The sequence below is a fragment of the Grampus griseus genome (genome assembly GCF_964374135.1).
Source record: "Grampus griseus genome assembly, chromosome: 14".
NCBI classification, from domain to species: Eukaryota; Metazoa; Chordata; class Mammalia; order Artiodactyla; family Delphinidae; genus Grampus; species Grampus griseus.
The window spans coordinates 20,437,486-20,455,417 of NC_139008.1; the positions used below are offsets into that span (position 1 = coordinate 20,437,486).

General features: G+C 54.6%; 2 protein-coding genes across 3 annotated transcripts in view; one reads left to right on the forward strand and one right to left on the reverse strand.

The window, feature by feature from the left end:
- Positions 1-1,572, forward strand: part of COG7 (component of oligomeric golgi complex 7) — an 85,235-nt gene extending 83,663 nt beyond the window's left edge. For both annotated transcript variants that reach the window (XM_082670532.1, XM_082670533.1), the window contains one exon: positions 1,187-1,572. In XM_082670532.1, coding sequence (XP_082526658.1) covers positions 1,187-1,353 — 167 coding nt within the window. In that variant the 3' untranslated portion in view covers positions 1,354-1,572. The remainder of the gene's footprint in view (positions 1-1,186) is intronic.
- Positions 1,573-4,080: 2,508 nt separating this feature from the next.
- SCNN1B (sodium channel epithelial 1 subunit beta) overlaps positions 4,081-17,932 on the reverse strand; it is a 76,609-nt gene continuing 62,757 nt past the window's right edge. The window contains exons 5-13 of the mRNA XM_082671627.1: positions 13,835-13,938; positions 11,886-12,049; positions 11,465-11,572; positions 8,947-9,064; positions 7,778-7,853; positions 7,628-7,685; positions 6,880-6,941; positions 5,661-5,736; positions 4,081-5,423 (exon numbers count right to left, since the gene is read on the reverse strand). Coding sequence (XP_082527753.1) covers positions 5,043-5,423; positions 5,661-5,736; positions 6,880-6,941; positions 7,628-7,685; positions 7,778-7,853; positions 8,947-9,064; positions 11,465-11,572; positions 11,886-12,049; positions 13,835-13,938 — 1,147 coding nt within the window. The 3' untranslated portion in view covers positions 4,081-5,042. The remainder of the gene's footprint in view (positions 5,424-5,660; positions 5,737-6,879; positions 6,942-7,627; positions 7,686-7,777; positions 7,854-8,946; positions 9,065-11,464; positions 11,573-11,885; positions 12,050-13,834; positions 13,939-17,932) is intronic.

The following is a 17,932-nucleotide window of genomic DNA, read 5'->3' on the forward strand; positions in this document are numbered from 1 at the left end:
GGGGAATTCACAGTTTTATGGGTGAATATGTGCCAGAGGCAGGTGCCTGACTGGTTGGTGGTGCCCTTCCTGGGAAGCGGCTCGCTAGGACATGAGTCAGGCAGCCAGGGCAGAGCAGGCACCTCCTATGGGCTCTGCCCTGAGCCGGGCCTCAGAAAGAAGACACAGGGAAGATAGAGCCGTGCCTGGAGCTCCAGCCTAGTTGGGCAGAAAAGATTAACGTGGGTGGTCATCAGAACATAAGGAGGGACCTGCTGGGTGATGCGTCTCCCAGTCCCGCAGAGCAGGAAGAGGGAGGGGCTGGAGAGCGCCCTGCCTCGGGCTCGGCCAGCCATGCTGCCCAGGAAGAGGAAGGGAAGGAGCAGCCGGTTACTGACCACCCGCGTCACATCAGGCACGTCCGCGGTCCTTGTCCCACTTCATCCCCCGAACATGCTGCCTGATGGGTACAAACTGCATCCACAGGTGGAAGTAGAGACTCGGGAGGTGGATGGAGTCACTGAGGTCACCCTGACCTCGGAAACCCGTTTTTCTCCTCCACTCCGCCGGCGCTGCCCGAGCTTGCCTGCCGGTTGGAGGGCACTGCTGCTTTTCAGAAGGACAGGGGCCTCAGACCCTCTCTTGGAAATGCTCATCGACTTGGCCTGGGGGTGGGCTCAGTAATCTGTCCTAACTCGTACCCTAAGGGGTTATCTGGGAGGTGTGGGAACTGCGTTACACCAGGCCTGGCCCCCTGCACCGTCCAAAGTCCCCCCTGTAGGGGCTCTGCTGGGAAATCTTCGGGAGCTGCTTAGATAAGCCCTGTGTCTCCTGACCCCTTGGGTTTTCCATGTCGTCAGTGGGGTCCGCTGGGGAGCAGGGCTGGGAACGCAGGGGTCCCGAGGGTAGAGCTTTGGCTGAGGTCGGCTAGGCTGTAGAGCTGAGTGTGCAGTGGGAGTGGCGGGGATGGGGCGATGTTGGCAACTCCTTTATGAGACTAGAATTCCTGGACCCGGGCCGAGCTCACAGGCAGGTCTGACCCCTTGGAAAAGCCCTCAGAGTGAAGGCTTGTGGGCTGAGGGCAGACCTGGCAGCCAGCACTTGGGGGTTGGGGGTGTGTCTTGTCCCTTACCGCGGCGAGGCCTTTGGGGCTCGTCCTCTCGGTGCTGAGTCTGTCGAGCTGTGTCTGTCTGCTCCCTCCCCGCAGACTACCTGATCAACGTGATGGACGCCCTGGGCCTGCAGCCGTCCCGCACCCTCCAGAACATCCTGATGCTCCTGAAGGCCAAACCCGAGGATTACAGACAGGTCAGCAAAGGCCTGCCCCGCCGCCTCGCCACCACGGTGGCCGCCATGCGGGCTGTGGACTACTGACCCCCACGCGCCCGGCTGGTAAGAGGGTCGGGGCTGGAGTTCCGGGGCCACAGAAGCCCCCAGAATGGATTTGCTCTAAAAATCCGCCTGGGATTGGGCAGAATTCATTTCAAAAAAATGTGGTTCATTTGTATAATCAAAAAAAAAGGTTGTAAATTAGAGGTGTATTATTTATCAGGGAGGAATTTTCAGATGATTTTTTAAATGATCCTGTCTTGAAAGTGCAATTAATAAGTACTATGAAATGAAAGAAGGCTGTTTTCTTTCCTCAGTGAATATTTGGGTGCTTCGCATGTGCTGTGCTGTCTGCACTGAGGATTCGGCAGGAAAGGATAATCCCAGCTGGTTTAGCCTGCTTGTGCCAGCCCTCCGGAGGGGCACTGCCGCGAATGTGGCCTCTGAACCAGCCCCACTGGGCTGCCAGGGCCGTGTCTCTCTGGGCTTGTCATCCAGGGCTTCCCACACATTCTGTCCCCACATCTTGGGAACCAGCTTGGCTGGCCCCGAAAGAGCATCAGCTGTGAATCCGCACCAAGAAAAATACTTTGGTTTCTCATGTGGTGGATCACAGAGTGTCTGGCAGGGCTTGAGCCTGGCTCCCGCCTTGGAGTGGGAGCTGGTCTCCTGGAAGGTGAAAAGAGCTGCTTTGAAGTGGAAACCTCTTTGCAGTGACCTCTGTGCCAGTGTGGGTGAGTGCCACTAGGACAGGCTTGGTCTTGATTCCCAGCTTTGCCACCTTTCAGCTGTGTGACCTTGGGAAGTCATTAGCCTCTCTGAGCCTCATTTCCTAATCCGAAAAACAGGGGTCATAACGGTACCTAACTCATAGGGTTATTTGAAGAGCCACTGAGACACAGTGGGAGCAACAGCATGTAGCAAGTGCACAATAGCTGCTAATTTCATAGTCCTCTAGCGTCTGTAACCTACCTTCCCTTTGCGGGTAGAGGAGGGAATTACAGAATGCCATTTTTCTGGGCAATTTTGGCCCTGCTAGACTGATTTGTCACCCTTAAACGGCTCTAATGGGAACCCAGAGTAGGAATAGGACAGCCTGTATCTCCTCTAGATCCGGAGGGGAGAGGAATGCCTCTCTGTCTGACCCAGAGCCTGCTTTTGGAGATGGGGCCATTATCCATCTTCACCCCGGCCCTCAGTACTCCCCAAGAGAGAGATGGCAACTGATACCCACGTCAGCCTGGTCCCCGTCTCCCATCTACAAGCAGCTTTGGGGGCCAGAAGCTCCTTCCCGCTCCGCTTCAACACGTCTCTGAGCAAAACTTCTCACAGGAGTCTGTAAGGGGCTGCCCGCTGTAGATACACCCCAGGATGGCCAGGCAGCATCTCCCATCCTCAGTGGCAGTGGTAGGTTCACAATGAGCATGTGGCCCAGGCTGATCCAAATGAGCCTCACTGTCGAGGCTTTTGCTGGGACTGTGAAGGAAAAGCTTTCTTCCTGCTGTGGTTGCTGAGCTGAGGGAATGGAGTCTGGGACTATGGAGGGAAGAGTAGCCTATGGAGAGAAACTGTGTGAGAGGGATATCGACACAGAAGAAAATACAGCCTGTAGCTGAAGCCCTGGATACAGCCAGGCTTGAAATCCCTGGACTTTAATTATAAGAACCAATGAATTCCCCTTTTAGCTCAAGTTCAAATTAACTTGTGACCAAAGGGCTGGCAAATGGAGTTAGATAATAATCATTGCTCTGCCTGCGCCAGAGCCTCAGATGAGATAATAAATATGAAAGCCCTGGGCGTCTCTGAGGAACTGGTATTCTTATGACCAGGAGTCTCGCCTATGTCACTTACAAGAATAGCAATCTAGTCTAGCACCTTACTTTACCTCTCCAAGCGTCAGCTTATTTACTTGTAAAATGGCATGATCATATTTCCCAGTGGTTATGAGAATTCAATGAAATAAGACTTACTTATAAACTACTTGGCCTGGTGCCTGGCATGTCATAAGTGTTTGATACAATACAGTCATTGTTTAAAAACAACAAGTAATAGTGAGTGTGGTGACAACAACTACCATTGCTATTGATAAAAGTCCTAGTCATAGTAGTAAGTGTGGTAATTACCAAGAATTGAGACTCCAGCGTACAGACTTGCCTGGCCCTGAGCTCAGAAACCTGGCTTCCCCAAGGCCTGCTCCACTCAGTCCCTAGCAATGCTGCCTTTGGCTGGAGTGGCATCAGCCTATGACACCTCCTTCCTCCACAGTGCCATCGTGGGCACTTAATGGGAGGACAGCTTGTTTGCCTTTCAGGCCAAGGACCCAGGTGTTCTAGACCAGCAGGGCTGGGATGCCCTGGTCCCAGGGTCTGAAGCGAGAGCTCCTTCACCACCAGGGCCAGCAGGTGACAGCAGGGCCCTGCAGTGGTCAGCTGTCTGCAGCTGCCAGACCACATTCTTCTTTGATAACAGCTCCCTGATCTCTTTTTGGGAAGCCATTAGGGTTGCCATATTTAGCAATTAAAAATACAGGAAGCTCAGTTAAATTTGAATTTCAGAAAAACAGTGAATGATTTATTAATATGCCCCCAATATTACATGGATGTACGTCTACTAAAAAATTAATTTGCTGTTTATCTAAAGTTCCAGTTTAACTTGGTGGCCTATATTTTATCCAGCACCCCTAGGAGCCATGTCCCCACCACCCTCAGACCATGTGATTCTGCTGGGGGCCAACTGGCCTCAGGTATGGGCAGGATCTGACCAATCCCAGCAGCCTGCCAGTTGGGCACACTGATGATTGGCTCAGAGACAGGCATGTGACCCACTCAGTGACCAATGAGAGTCTGCCTGGGAACTTGCTGTGGCAACTGGGAAAGAGGTGCTCTCTCCTAGCTGAGTTTGGAGTTGCAGATGGCCCTTTGCTGCTGTAAAGTAAGGACAGCCTGCCTGGGAAGGCAGAGAGAACAGACATCGCTTGAGCTGCTGGAGATGCTTTTGCTTAAGCCAGTTTTGAGTATTTCTCCCATCTTACCTCTCTTTCTCTCTCTCGATTCTCGCAACCCAAAGAAATAAGTTGGACGACACTGAAAAAGGCATAAAGCCACTGTTTCAGGGACAACTTGAAAGAAACTTTAAAAATCACCAGCTTGGACCTTTCTTTGGCCAGGCCTCTGCTCTCAAGTTGTTATGGACGCCTTTCCACCCCCAGAGATGCATCAGGGCACTCTGGCTGCCCAGTCAGACAAAGAACAAAGCTAGACTCTGTGTTTTCTACTTTTATTTTCCAGAACAAAACATGTGCCACCTGGCAGGGCCTCTGATGCCTGCTATCCACCAAAGCTGCCCTCAGTAAACCCACTCACAAGGTCACAAGCGTGCTGCCTGTTCATCTTCGGGGCAGATGGTGACCGGCCCTGGGAGGGAAGTGGCCTGCCTCCAGGGGAGGATGCTCCAGGTCTTGGAGCCTGGCTGGGGGCATCCCAGGCCAAGGATTGGGTCAGGTTGGAGGGTGCGGGCAGGAACACAATTCCCACATCCGTACCAGCACCGTTACTCCACGGAGCCCTCAGCCTGGGACTGGCCAGGAGCTGCTGGCTCTCTGTAGCAGGACCTGGACTCTGGCCTTGGCCACCTCCCGTCCCGGGCCCGTGGAGAGGGCATCATAAAATGTGGCCTTGGGCGACGGTCTCCACTGCTCAGGTCTGAATTCCTGGGCTGCCCGGGATGGGCAGGGTCTAGATGGCATCGCCCTCGTTGTCAGACTCGATGACGTCCAGTGGCTGCAGACGCAAGGAGTCGTAGTTGGGGGGTGGGGTGCCTGGGATGGGCGGGGTCTGCTCATGGGGGTGGGGCCCAGCATCGGGGCCGTGTGTGGCCGTGTCAGGCTGGAAGCCAAAGTTGGTGTGGGCCTCCACCAGCTCAGCCACGGTGGGCGGCGGGCCATCGTAGCGGGCCTGGGTCCGCCTCCGCCGCAGGCTCTTGGCGAGGGCCACCAGCTTGATGATGGTGATCCACACGAAGTCGATGATGATCTCCGCGAACTCGATGAGGCACAGCACCGAGCCCCCCATCCAGAAGCCAAACTGTCCTCCCAGGTTTGAGAGCAGCCAGACGATCTGTGGGGAGCAGGGGACTGAGGGCCCGGCCGGGGAAGGGGGGCTGGTTGGGCCACAGATTCCTGCCTCAAGCCCAGCCTCACGGGTTCCTGTGAGGTGGGTTGTTGGCCAGGAAGGGGGAAAGGGTGACCGTCTCAGCGCAGGGAAGTAATCTGACACTGCTTAAGGGACCGTCCTCTGGGTACCAGGTGGAGGGACTGCAGGCGGGGCCGAGGTGCCAGGAGCCCCCAGACTCACGTTATTTGCTGCTGACTCCTCAATGGTGCGATAGTTGTATTCTTGGAAGTAGATGTTGAGCTTGATAACTCCCTTCCTGCAGGAGGCAGCAAAGGAAGCTGGTGCCCTCTCCCCAAGAGAGAGAGAGACACACACACCCACACACACACGCACGCACGCACGCACACACACACACACACGCACACACGCACACGAAAGGCAGCAAGGCCCCCCCAGCCCTCCTCTGGCTCGAGCTTCTCACCTGCCACTCCCAGGAGTGGTGAGGTCCAAACAAGCGCCAGGAAGGGCCCCTCCAGGCCTTGGGGCCACAAAAGGCAGCACTGCCCAGCACCCATCCTGTGTGCCCCTTTCTGAACCAGCTCTCCAGAGGACTCTGGGGCCCGAGACAGTCCTGAGGATCAGCTCCGGGCTCCCCTCTCCCACTCCCAGCCCATGGACAGTAGGCTTGACATAGAGTCCTAAGCCTTGGCTCTCTGTCAGGGGACCTGAGATGGTCCTCAGAAAGGCGATGCTCTCTCACACCTCCAGGCTTCTGCCGGGACATTGCTGCCTCTTCTTATTTGTCTGAACATTTATTACTCCTCCTTGGAGGATCGGCTCAAGTGTCATCTCCCTATACAGACCTCCCTTATCTCTCAGGAAGAAGGAGCCTCCTTCCCTGCTGGGATCCCACAGGAAGGGTCCTGGGCAGACTCCCATCATCATAAGCCCTGTTCGCATACCTCTGTCCTCTAGACTCGAACTTCCTGATAGGCTGAATCTTCTGTTTTTCTTGTGCTCAATGCATGTTTGTGTTGAATGGATGGAAAAATGGTTGAATGGATGGAGGGTGGGTGGGTGGATGGATGAGTGGGAGAATGGAAGGATGGACAATGGAGGGGCGGATGGATGGATGGATGTGTGAGTGGAGAGATGGGTGGGTAGAAGACTGGAAGGATGGATAGATGGGTGGATGGGTGGATGGGTACAAGGATGAAAGGACTGGAGGGGTGGATGGCTGGATGGCCAGGTGACAGATGGAAGAACAGGCTCTCCTTTAGGAAGCGGTAGGCTCTGAGCCCCTCTGGCTGGCCTCTCTCAGTGCTCCTCTAGGCTTGCTTCTGAATCTGATCAGTGTGAGAAGGTGACTGAGTAGCAGCTCTATGCCCAAGCCCCTCCCCTGAGGCTCTGGTTCCTCCTCTCTTCTGCCTTCCCTGGCCCGTCCAGACTCTGAGCTCACCTGTTCATGGTGATATTGGGGCTCTGGTCCCGCTCCTCTGACAACACATGGAAAATCCAGTCCTGGAACCCAAAAAGGCAGCTGAAAACAATGGTGCCCTGCAGCATCCCCTCCCAGTCATGGGCCCTGCTACCTGTGGAGGCAGACCACAGCCCTGTATCTTCTTGAAGCCCCTGGGGGACCACGTGTTGGCCCAGGGAGAAGGGAGGGTGACAGTGCACGCCGTGGCCGCTGTTCTGAGGAGAATGCACTCGGCTCTCTAGGCTCTCCCCCATAGGCCCGGCCTCCCTGTGCCAGCTCTTTCCCACCTCTGACCCTTGCACCTGCTGTTCCCTCTGCCCAGATCCTCCCCAGACCCGCCCAGCCTGGCTCAGCCCCATCCTCCAGTTTTAATCAAATGTCACCTTTTTAGGGAGGTCTTCCCTGACTACCCTAAGGCCTCTTCCCCCAGTTAGCCTCTCATCATCTGGTCTACCCTACACAGCCATTTGAAATGATCTTATTTCTGTATATTGTCTGTCTCTCCAGGTAGAAAGTACGCTCCGTAAGGGCAAAGGACTGTGTGTCCCGCTTACTGCTGTGGCCCCAGCACAGTGCTTGGGGGACGTGGGTGGAAGTTAGCAGGGAGGGAGGGGAAGGAGGGAGGAACCCCCCTCTGTAAAGTTCCAAACAGCCTGCAGACCTCTGCCCAGACCTGCCTCCCACCCAAAGATGGGCAGCCAGGAGCTTGGCCGTGCCCCTGACTCACCTCAGAGGACTCAGAAGGCCAGACGGCCGTGGAGATGGTCATCTTGTACTGCGTGTCACTGGAAGAGAGAAGGCAGCCTGTCACTGTCCCAGCTGCCCCACCATCCACAGCCTGCCCCGCCGCCCACACGAGCCTCCGGGCAGGACTCACTTGCAGGACTCCTTACAGACATCGATGCAGGTCTCCCTCTGCGCCAGGCTCGTGCGCAGGGCCGAGTAGCAATAGGCTGAGCGGTAGCGGGTGGGGAGAGAGACTCTGAGCGGGGTTTTGTGCTTTGAGCCTCAGGCTGCCCTCTGCCCTCCTGGCCCTGGGCCACCCAAGGCCTGTGCTTAGGTTGAGTGGGGGGAGTTGTCTCAATCCGAACCCCCCTGGTCATGGAGAATCACCTACATCCACCCCCAACCCGCCCCGTCGCCAGCCATTTCACCCCAGCCTGGCCTGGGGGATCCTCTCCCCAGACAGCCCAGCCCCAGCTCAGCAGCATCAGAGCAGCTTTCCCTCCACCTGTCACCCGATCCTGGCCGGTGGGCCGGGGTGATGGGATCATGTGGGAAGGGATGGGTGGCTGGAAGGGGTAAAGTTTTCCCCTTTTGTCCACACATTTTGTTAGTTTTAAGAGGTGGTAGGGGGCTTCCCTGGTGGTCCAGTGGTAAAGAATCCGCCTTCCAATGCAGGGGATGCGGGTTCGATTGCTGGTCAGGGAACTAAGATCCTACCTGCCACAGGGCAACTAAGCCCCCGGGCCACAGCTACTGAGCACGTGCGCCTCAACTAGAGAGCCCGTGTGCCGCAAACTACAGAGCCCATGCGTTCTGGAGCCCACGTGCCACAACTAGAGAAGAGAAAACCCACATGCCACAGCTAGAGAGAAGCCTGCGCGACGCAACAAAGAGCCCGTGCGCTGCAACGAAAGATCCCACACGCCTCAATGAAGATCCCGTGTGCCGCAACTAAGACCCGATGCAGCCAAAAAGTAAAATAAATAAATAAAAGGTTAAAAGAAAAAGAGGTGGTGGGATGCTCTTTGCTGCTGACAACATCCATCGGTGTTTGGACTCCAAGCCTGGATCCCAGCTCAGTGTGAGCCCAGCAGGGGCTCCTCCGCCTGTGGCTTCAGGTCTCAAGGACAAATTCTCTCCCGAACATACATGTTTCAAGTGTAGTTAATGGAGTCGAAGAGTAGGGGGAGAGGCGAGAGGGGCTGTGGTCTGAGAGGACGGGGACGGAGGGCGTGGAGCTCCGACCTCCCTTGTGGTCAGGGCCTTCGGGGGCAGTGGCCCAGCTGGCGGGTGGCCGGTCCCCCGGGGCTCCCCACTCACCCCAGTCTGGGAATTCCTGGTTGTTGCAGTATTTCTCTCCACGGGGCAGCGGGTACAGGTAGTGGCCACAGCTGCAGTTACGGATCATGTGGTCTTGGAAGCAAGAGCGAATACAGGCCTGGGGGTGGAGGAGGTACAGAGAGAATGCAGACTTGACGGTGATGTCCCCGTCCCAGCCCCGGGGGAAGGGGGCCCAGAGAGCTTGCTGCCCAGGCCACGGGGGCTGGGGGGCGGGGGGGAGGGGCACCTCCCACGCAGAAGCAGTGGCCGAGCCTACTCCAAGTTGGGGCGTGGTGGTCCTCCCCTGTCCCTGGCCCCCGTAGAGGGACTCGGGCCAGAGGCCAGCTCTCTGAGGATGGCCCCTGCCACCTTTCAGAGTTGGGGCCCCACGGATGACATGGGGAGGGGTGGCTTGTTCCAGCACTAAAGCGGACTCTGAGGGACTTCCCTGGCGGTCCAGTGGTTAGGACTCTGCGCTTCCACTGCAGGGGGCACGGGTTTGATCCCTGTTCAGCAAACTAAGATCTGCATGTGGCCAAAAAAAAAAAAGCTAACTCTTAGATAGCGCTTGTCACAAGGCTGCCAGCAGCTTTCCGAGCCCTTTACGTGGAAGGACCCAGAAGGGAAGACAGGCAGGCTTGCCCTGTGCTCCTTCTTCCTGGAGAGAAACACTCAGGGAAGGCGAGAAGTGTGCTGTGATTGCTCAGAGTGGATGGAAGAGGAAGTGACCTTGTACAGAATGTCCCCTGTTTGGGGATGGGGAAGGGGGAGAGTGGACTCAGCCCTCCCCTCCCCCTGCCCCAGCCCCGGGCTGGTTGAGATGAATCTACTCATACTGGGTTTTCAGGTCATTCCACTCAGAGACGAGCTATGTGTCCCGGGGCCAGCCCTTAGCCTCTGAGCCTCAGTTTACTCCTGTCGCTCCCGTCGGCTCAGGCGGGGAGCTCGGCTTGCCATGGGGCGCTCAGCGAACGGAAGCAGCCATTCCTCACGTCTCTTGCTGCCCAGGTTCCCAAGCGCTGCCTCTGGAGGACCCCCTGCTCCCACCCCGGCCAAGGAGCCCACAGCTTCTCTTCCGCTCTCCTGCCTGCTGCTCCTCAGGCCAACCCATCCTCTCCTCTGTCCTCCCTGGCAAACCTGGGGGCTCCCTGCGGGAGGAAGTGGCCGGGGGGAGGTGGCAGATGAAATGGCACAGCCGGGAGGAGCGGGTCTGGGGCGAGGTCAGGGGCAGTGGCGTCAGAAGGGAGCCCTGACTTGGCCAAGTGTCTCCCACTCGCCCAGACCCCACTGTCTCACCTGGAAGGAGGGAGTCCTCTCCAGGGCCCAGCTGAGGCTGGGCTAGGGCGGGGCCTGGGCGGGCCGAGCACCAGACCAGGGCCTGGGGCTCTGCCAAGGTCTCCGGCCAGAGTGGTGACTGCACTGGACTGGACGAAGCAAGAACTGAGGTTTATCTAGAATGAGGCCTCCAGGGCTGGGGCCTGATGCCTCTGGCCTCCCCCTCCATGCTCCCCACCTCCCTGTGCTGTCTTGTCTGTCCATCTGTCCTCCCTCCAGAGGCTTGGAAGGTTCCCTGAGCTCTCCATCGCAGGCAGGAGCGTCAGAGTGTGGGGTGCCTGGGGTCAGCTGGATGGAGTGGGCGGGCAGGCGGGCATGGGGGAGAGTAGAGTCCCCTGACTAAGGCAAACGGGAAGACCACACCTTGCTTGGGGCTCTCAGACACGGAGCCAGGCACTGCTCTGCCATGGCCCTTGTTATGCCTCAGTTTCCTTATCCACCAAGGAAGACTGGGCTGGGAGAAAAAGTGTCAGCAAGTGGTCACTTTTGCAAAGACTCAGTGTGTCCTTCTCCACTGGGGCCAGGTCTGAGGCCAGGCCTCCTGGGCTGACCTTGGAGATCAGCATAAGGGGGAAGCCCCCAGCTGCAGCAAGGGGGATTGAGGCCAGATACAAAGAGGGACTTCTCAGGTACATCAATGAGGCATTTGGACTGGGGTATGTAAACCCCAATTTCTTCATTCCTAATAATAGTATCTACATCTTAGGGTTGTTGTGAGGGTTAAATGATTTAATGTATATATGTGAAGCACGTAGAACAGTGCCTGCCTAGCACACAATAAGCCTGCTGTTATTAGTATATTAATACTTATAATAAATGGCATATATAATAAATGCTATTAATAGCATAATACGTTAACAATAATTAGTAATTATTGTTAGTATATTATTGCCCGTAGGGGTATTGAAAGGATTAAATGATGATGTAATTCACGTAAACCCTTAACATACACAAGGCTTCTTCTTGGGAGACCCCAGAGCGAGACCCCAAGGGCACACCTACAAAGCAGGGTGGAGAAGCGGCCAGCCCTGGGCCCCGGTGGGAACCAGGACAGGGCACCCTGTGGTCCCAAAGATCCAGCAGAGTCAGCCCTGCTGGGATTAGCTTTCCCAGAGACCTCAGGCCTCAGGCTAGGTAGACGTGGATGGGGCCCCAGCGTCATGAGGCTGCACCATCTTCCCACCTGGATGGAGTAGGTCGTGTTGTAGTCGCTGTAGAGGTTTCGGATGGGGACGTCAGAGCCGTTCACGGTGCACTGGCTGTAAGGCTCGCCCTTGCGCTCCAGCTTGTCCTGTGTGAGAGGTTGTTTGTGGGGGGGGGCCCTAGTCACCCCTAGGAAGCCCCCTCTGTTCCTCCCTCCCATCTAGCATGCAGGTCTAGGGGATGCTGAGAGGGGATAGAGGGCTCATGTCCCAGCAGGCGCCAGTGCTTGGGGGGCACCCATCTTCCCCCAGAGCGTGGCCGCCCGGTGTGGTTCCAGCCAGAAGGCGAGGCAGGAGTGGATGGTGAGGAGATCCAGGGCTTGGGGAGGCCCGGATCTCTGGCTCTCAGGCCCTGGGAGGTGGGCGCTGGGCAGGTGGGGTGCCCTTGGGCTGCAGCCATACCACCAGCACCCCGATGGAAGTCTCCATCCCCGACATGGCGAAGATGCCCTCTTCTTTGATGAAGGGGTACGACATCTGCTCGTGAAGCATCAGCCGGGCACCGGCTGTGGACGTGAGGAAGGGCACGTAGTCTTCCTGGCCCACGTCCAGGATCAGCTTCAGGCCTGAGGGGAAGATGGGGCCGAGGGCTGCCTGAGCTCGCTCCCCAAGGCTGAAGGGACACCCGCCACCCACTGGTCCAAGTCCCCTCCAGCCAAGGGTCTGTGCAGGAAGCTGGCTCCACTTTACGAAAATCCAGACTTCTTGCTTTCTCTAAGGCCCCCATTCGAGTCCAAGCCACCATGGTCTTGGGCTCCTTTTGCCCCCTATACCACCCGCCATGATCTCTCTTCCACAGGGCAGGTAGACCTAGGGCCACAGCACAGGCGGTCCTACCTCCAATCACACAGGTCCTCACGCTCTCCACTCACTTCCCTTTGCTGCCGTGCTGCTTCCGGCTGCTAGGACTTCGTAACGCTCTCCCTTCTCTCTGGAATGCTGTCTCCAGCCTCACCTTTCACCTAGAAACTCTTGCTCTTCCTTCAGATCTCAGCCCAAGTGTCACTTCCTTCAGAAGCCTTCCCTGACTACCTAGACTGGGTCTCAGGATCTCTGCGATATGCTCTCCTAGCCCTGGAACTTTCCTTCCAAGTACCTCTCTCACTCTTGAGATTCTTCTTTTATTATCTGTCTTCCTGCCCCACTCCACTGTTCCCTTCTTGAAGGTAGAGACCAGACCCATCATTTTATGCACCATGGGACCGGGCTAGGTGGTTAGGACAAGAAGGCTAGCATTTACTGAGCACTTGCTACATGCTGAGTGCTGGGCTAAGGGCTTTATTTACATGATCCCACTGGTGCTTTCAAGGGGCATATGAGTTAGGTACAATTATCGTCCCCATTTTACAGATGAGGAAGCTGAGGCTCATAGAGGAGAAGGGATGTTGTCATAGGTCACTCAGTGAGGAAGTGGAGGGTTGCTGGGCTTCTAAACAGGCAGCCAGGCTCCTTGATCTTAATCATCTTCTCGTATAGACTTGAGTCGACCAGCACCTCTGTGATACCCAATGTCAGGGGCACAGGGGTGGTGAAGGGTGGGCAGCCCACCCACACCCCTATTGACCAGCAGCCCTGACAGTTGCTGAATGACACCTGCCCTCTGATGGCTGGGGAGGGCACAACCTGAGCGGGGAGGAAGGATTTGCTCCCCAGGGCCTGGTGCACGTGCCGAGTCCGCCAGCCTTTCTCCCCAAATGAGCAGCCTCTGCTGTCAACCGCTTCCTCTTCCTCCCTTCTGTTCACTACTTCACCTGCTCTCTGTCTCTCAAGAACTGCACAGAAACAAGGCTGAGAGGAAGGGTTCTGCCCCAGGGTAACTATGTGAGCGTGGGCAAATTATGTACAACTTCTCAGAATATCTGCATTTATCGAGCATTTGCTACTTGCCAGGCTTAGAGACAAGGCTGCTTGCTCTGTGCTCAGAGGTCTACCTGCCTTAGGCCAGGATGATTCGATGAGTTCTATACTACATATATGCCCTGCTCTGTTCGATATGGGGAAACAAGGGCTTCGAGAAGTTAAGTCTCAGCTCAGCCTCACCCGGGGATAAATGGTGGAGCTGGGATTCCACCCAGTCACAGAAGCCTGTGCTCTTGACCACTAAGCTTACTGCTACCTCGCTTTCCTCATCAGCAAAATGAGCACACCAGTCACTACCCCAGGGATTTACGAGCGTTGGGTGGGGGACGGCTGAGAAGGCACCTGGCCTAGCCCCCGTGCACACAGTAGGTGCCGGCCTCCCTCTACCCTCGGTCCTGCCCCTCAATGGCCGATGGTAATTTGGTCTTTCAGCCCCACGTGATAGGATTTAAATCCTCATGGCCCTGGCTCCAGGACAAACCAACACTTACCAAACTCAGCTCCGGGGTTGGCTGAAGGGAGGGCCTTCTCCTTCATGCCCCAGTTGAAGATGTAACAGTTGCCATAATCAGGGTGGAAGATGCGTGTGAAGTTCCTGAAAGAAACACCATCAGCTAGAGAGCAGGGCCCACCCCACCCCATCTGATGCCTCCCCTGCCCAGGGCTCGGGTAGATTACTGCTCAGAGAGGCTTAGGAAGGGAGAGGTGAGCAACAGGTCATTCTGTCCCTTTACCTGCACCCATGCACCCACCAGAGAGGAGATTCCTGGACTCCCTTGGGAAAGAAGGGTGAGGAAGGGTGGGACGAGGCTCTCTGGCTTAGCCATGAGTGATGAAAAAGAAGATTATTTGATGTTTTCATGTCTCATCTACACGGTCTTGTAAGTCATGTGGTCATTTAAACGGTGGCCCCCAAAAAGAGATGTCCACGTCCTAACCCCAGGGACCTGGGAGTGTGATCTTATTTGGAGAAGGAGTCTTTGCGGACATAATTCAGGATCTTGAGATGAGATCAGCCTCTTTTATCCATGTGGGCCCTAAATCCAACCATGAGTGTCCTTAAAGAGACAGAAGAGGAGACACAGATACAGAGGAGAAGGCCATGTGAAGACGGAGGCAGAGATTGGAGTTACACAGACAGAAGTCAAGGAACACCTGGGCCCACCAGACGCTAGAAGGGGCAAGAAAGGATTCTCCCCTGCAGCCTCTGGAGAGAGCCTGGTCCTGCTGACACCGGGACTGCCCACTTCTAGCCTCCTCTGTGAAAGAATAAATTTCCGTTGTTTTAAACCACCCAGTTTGTGGTCATGTGTTACAGCAGCCCCAGGAAACGAATACAGATCATAAGAGTGAGAGGGCGGCTCCAGGCAGTGTTTGCTGCAAGGAGCTGGCAGAATGCAGACAGGTGGGCTTGTCGGGGAACCTCGGCAGCTCAGGTAAAGAGGAAAGTAGACGGAGATGGAGGGCTGCGAATCACGAGGGGGTGCAAGCAGAGGCCAGGAAAGAGAACTTCACAACGAGGTGTGAAGAGCCCCATCTAGGATCCTATCTTATGTCATGAGAATGTCTCCTAAGGAAATAATTCAGCAACAACACAAAATGTTTGCATAAAGATGCTCATGGAAGAAGCGACAGTATAATGTAGTTGCAGATAATTTGGTTAATTTTTTTTGATATGGAACTTTTCAAACATAAAAAGTTGAGAGAATGAAGCCCACCACCAGCTTCAACAATCCCCTACGGGACTTCCCTGGTGGCGCAGTGGTTAAGAATCCACCTGTCAATGCAGGGGACACAGGTTCGAGCCCTGGTCTGGGAAGAGCCCACATGCCGCAGAGCAACTAAGCCTGTGCGCCACAACTACTGAGCCTGCGCTCTATGAGACCACGAGCCACAACTACTGAGCCCACGTGCCACAACTACTAAAGCCCACGCACCTAGAGCCCGTGCTCCGCAACAAGAGAAGCCGCCGCGATGAGAAGCCAGCTCGCCGCAACTAGAGAAAGCCCGCACGCAGCAACGAAGACCCAACACAGCCAAAAAAAAAAAAAAATCCCCTACAGCCAGTCATGTTTCATCTCTACCTGCCCCCACTCTCCCTCCCATATTTTTGAAGAAAATCTCAGACATCATAGTTTTATTTGTTAACATTTCTATGTGTATCTCTACAAGAACTCTTAAAAAACCATGCTAAACATAACTAACCAAAATTCCTTAATATTATTAAACATTCAATTTATATTGCCTCACAGAGGTCAATTCTGGGTTTACAATTTATTTGTTTAAACTGGGATCCAAATGACGTTGACATGTGATTGGTTGATATGCCTTTGAAATCCCTTAATCTATGGCTCCCTTCATCTGACTTTTTTTTTTGTCCTTGTAAAATAGCTGTTAAGAGTTCTGGTTTCATCCAGCTAATAACTGAAGAGGGAGTGATACAATTAGAGGACCATCATTTTGCACCCCCGATTTTGGGGATTTGGGGCAATGTGCACCAGTAGTGACCAATGCTGTGTGTCCTGATGCAAGAGCACAGGCTGTCCGGGAAGTGGCCTTGCCAATAAACAAAACAACAAAACAGCAAAACCCAGCCTTGAACAGGATCAAGCATCTGTCTCTACCGTTTATAACAAATACTGGAGACAGAGGAACAAGTTCAAAGACACTACAAAAAGTCAGTATGCAAAATCCAGACTCCAGTTTCTTCAACAAAGAAATTGTGAGAGAGGGTAAGGGAGGTAACCTATAGATTAAAATAAACTACAAAGACTTGGTTACAGTCACAACCTGTGGACTTTAATTGGATCCTGATTCAAACAAGTAAACAAAAAAGTATGACATTGACGAGTGTGAACACGACTGGATAGTTGATGGTATTGAGGTATCACTGTACATCTCTTTTTCAGGTAGGATAATGGTATTGTGCTTCTGTTTAAAAAAGTCTCTTTTAAGATACATTCTGAACACTATATAGATGAAAGAATATGATGTCTGGGATTTGCTTTAAAAACAGCACAGGACAGGATGTGAATCACACTTGTTGGTTCTGGGTGGGTAGGTCCATGTGAGTTCATCACACCCTGTTCTATCTATGTGTATGTTCTCAAGTCTTCATAGGAAATAGCATTTAAAATGTCCTTGTGTTGGGCTTCCCTGGTGGCACAGTGGTTGAGAGTTCGCCTGCTGATGCGGGGGACGCGGGTTCGTGCCCCGGTCTGGGAAGATCCCACATGCCGCGGAGTGGCTGGGCCTGTGAGCCATGGCCGCTGAGCCTGCGCGTCCGGAGCCTGTACTCTGCAACGGGAGAGGCCGCAACAGTGGGAGGCCCGCGTACCGCAAAAAATAATAATAATAATAAAATAAAATATCCTTGGATGTTTTTATACTGTTTTTGTTATTTTATTAAAAAACAGAAAGGAATGGGGCTCAGTGCATCAAATACTGCAGAAATATCACCTGAAATATCACCTGAAATACTTTCTAAGCTTTCTGTCCCACAACTTTTACTGAGTGACTTTCAGGGGCCAGGCCCGTGCTGAAGATTTCTAATTCTCAAAATAACCCCATGAGGTCAGCTGCTCTTTGTCCCTGTGTTCAGATTAGGAAACCATTTCCTCTATCTTTTGTCTCACCGTCTGTGCCAGCAGAATGAGGTGGGTCCAGGGCAGGCAGTGAAATCCAATCTGGGAGCTGACCCTGCCTGACACATGTGAGCTGCCTCCTCAACCCCTGAGCTTTGGTGTCCTCCATGGTGAAAGGGAAATCAGGAAGAAAGTGCATTTCTTCACCCAACATTTATTGAGGAGCGCACTGCGTTGGGGACACTGAGGCTGGCGAGACAGCCCTACCCTCGAAGCTCACAGCGTGGGGGACACTGAGGCTGGCGAGACAGCCCTACCCTCGAAGCTCACAGCGTGGGGGACACTACGGAGCAGCGTCACGGCAATCCTCGCTTTCCAAAGTGCGTCTCTGGCCTAGCTGCCTCCCTCCACCTCCAAGGCTCCCAGCCTGGTCCAGGCCGCCGGCATCTCCTGCCCCCAGTTCCTGCTGGAGCCTCTGCCTCCCCGGTCCTGCTCTCTCAGTCTTCCTCCTGCACAGTGGTCAGGGTGAGTGTTCAAGTTGTGAATCAGCCCACGGCACGCCCCTACTAGAACCTTCCAGAAGCTCCTTGCTGCTCACAGAATAAAATGCAAACGCCCTACTGGGCTTTCTCCCTGCGTTGTTCATTATACTCCAGAGACACTCCAAGATGTTTCCAAATTCAAGGCCCGCTGCTCCTTGGGCCTGGGATGTTCTCTGAGCGTCCCCTGACCTCCCTACGCAAAGTCACTTCCCAGTTACTTGACCATTTCCACCTGCTTATTCCCCTGCGGGCATGCGCAGAAGCTGAACTCATCTCCTTTAACTGCTTGCTTATCAGCTGCCTCTTGCTTTAGACCATAATCCCAGGGAGGGCAGCTGTCTGTTTGCAGGGAGAAAGAAGTTAAAGGCTAGGAGCTCAGGCCCAGGAGCCAAGCCTGCCCGAATTTGAATTCTGGCTCTGCCACTTACTAGCTGGTGAGCCTGGGGGAAGTTACTTCACCTCT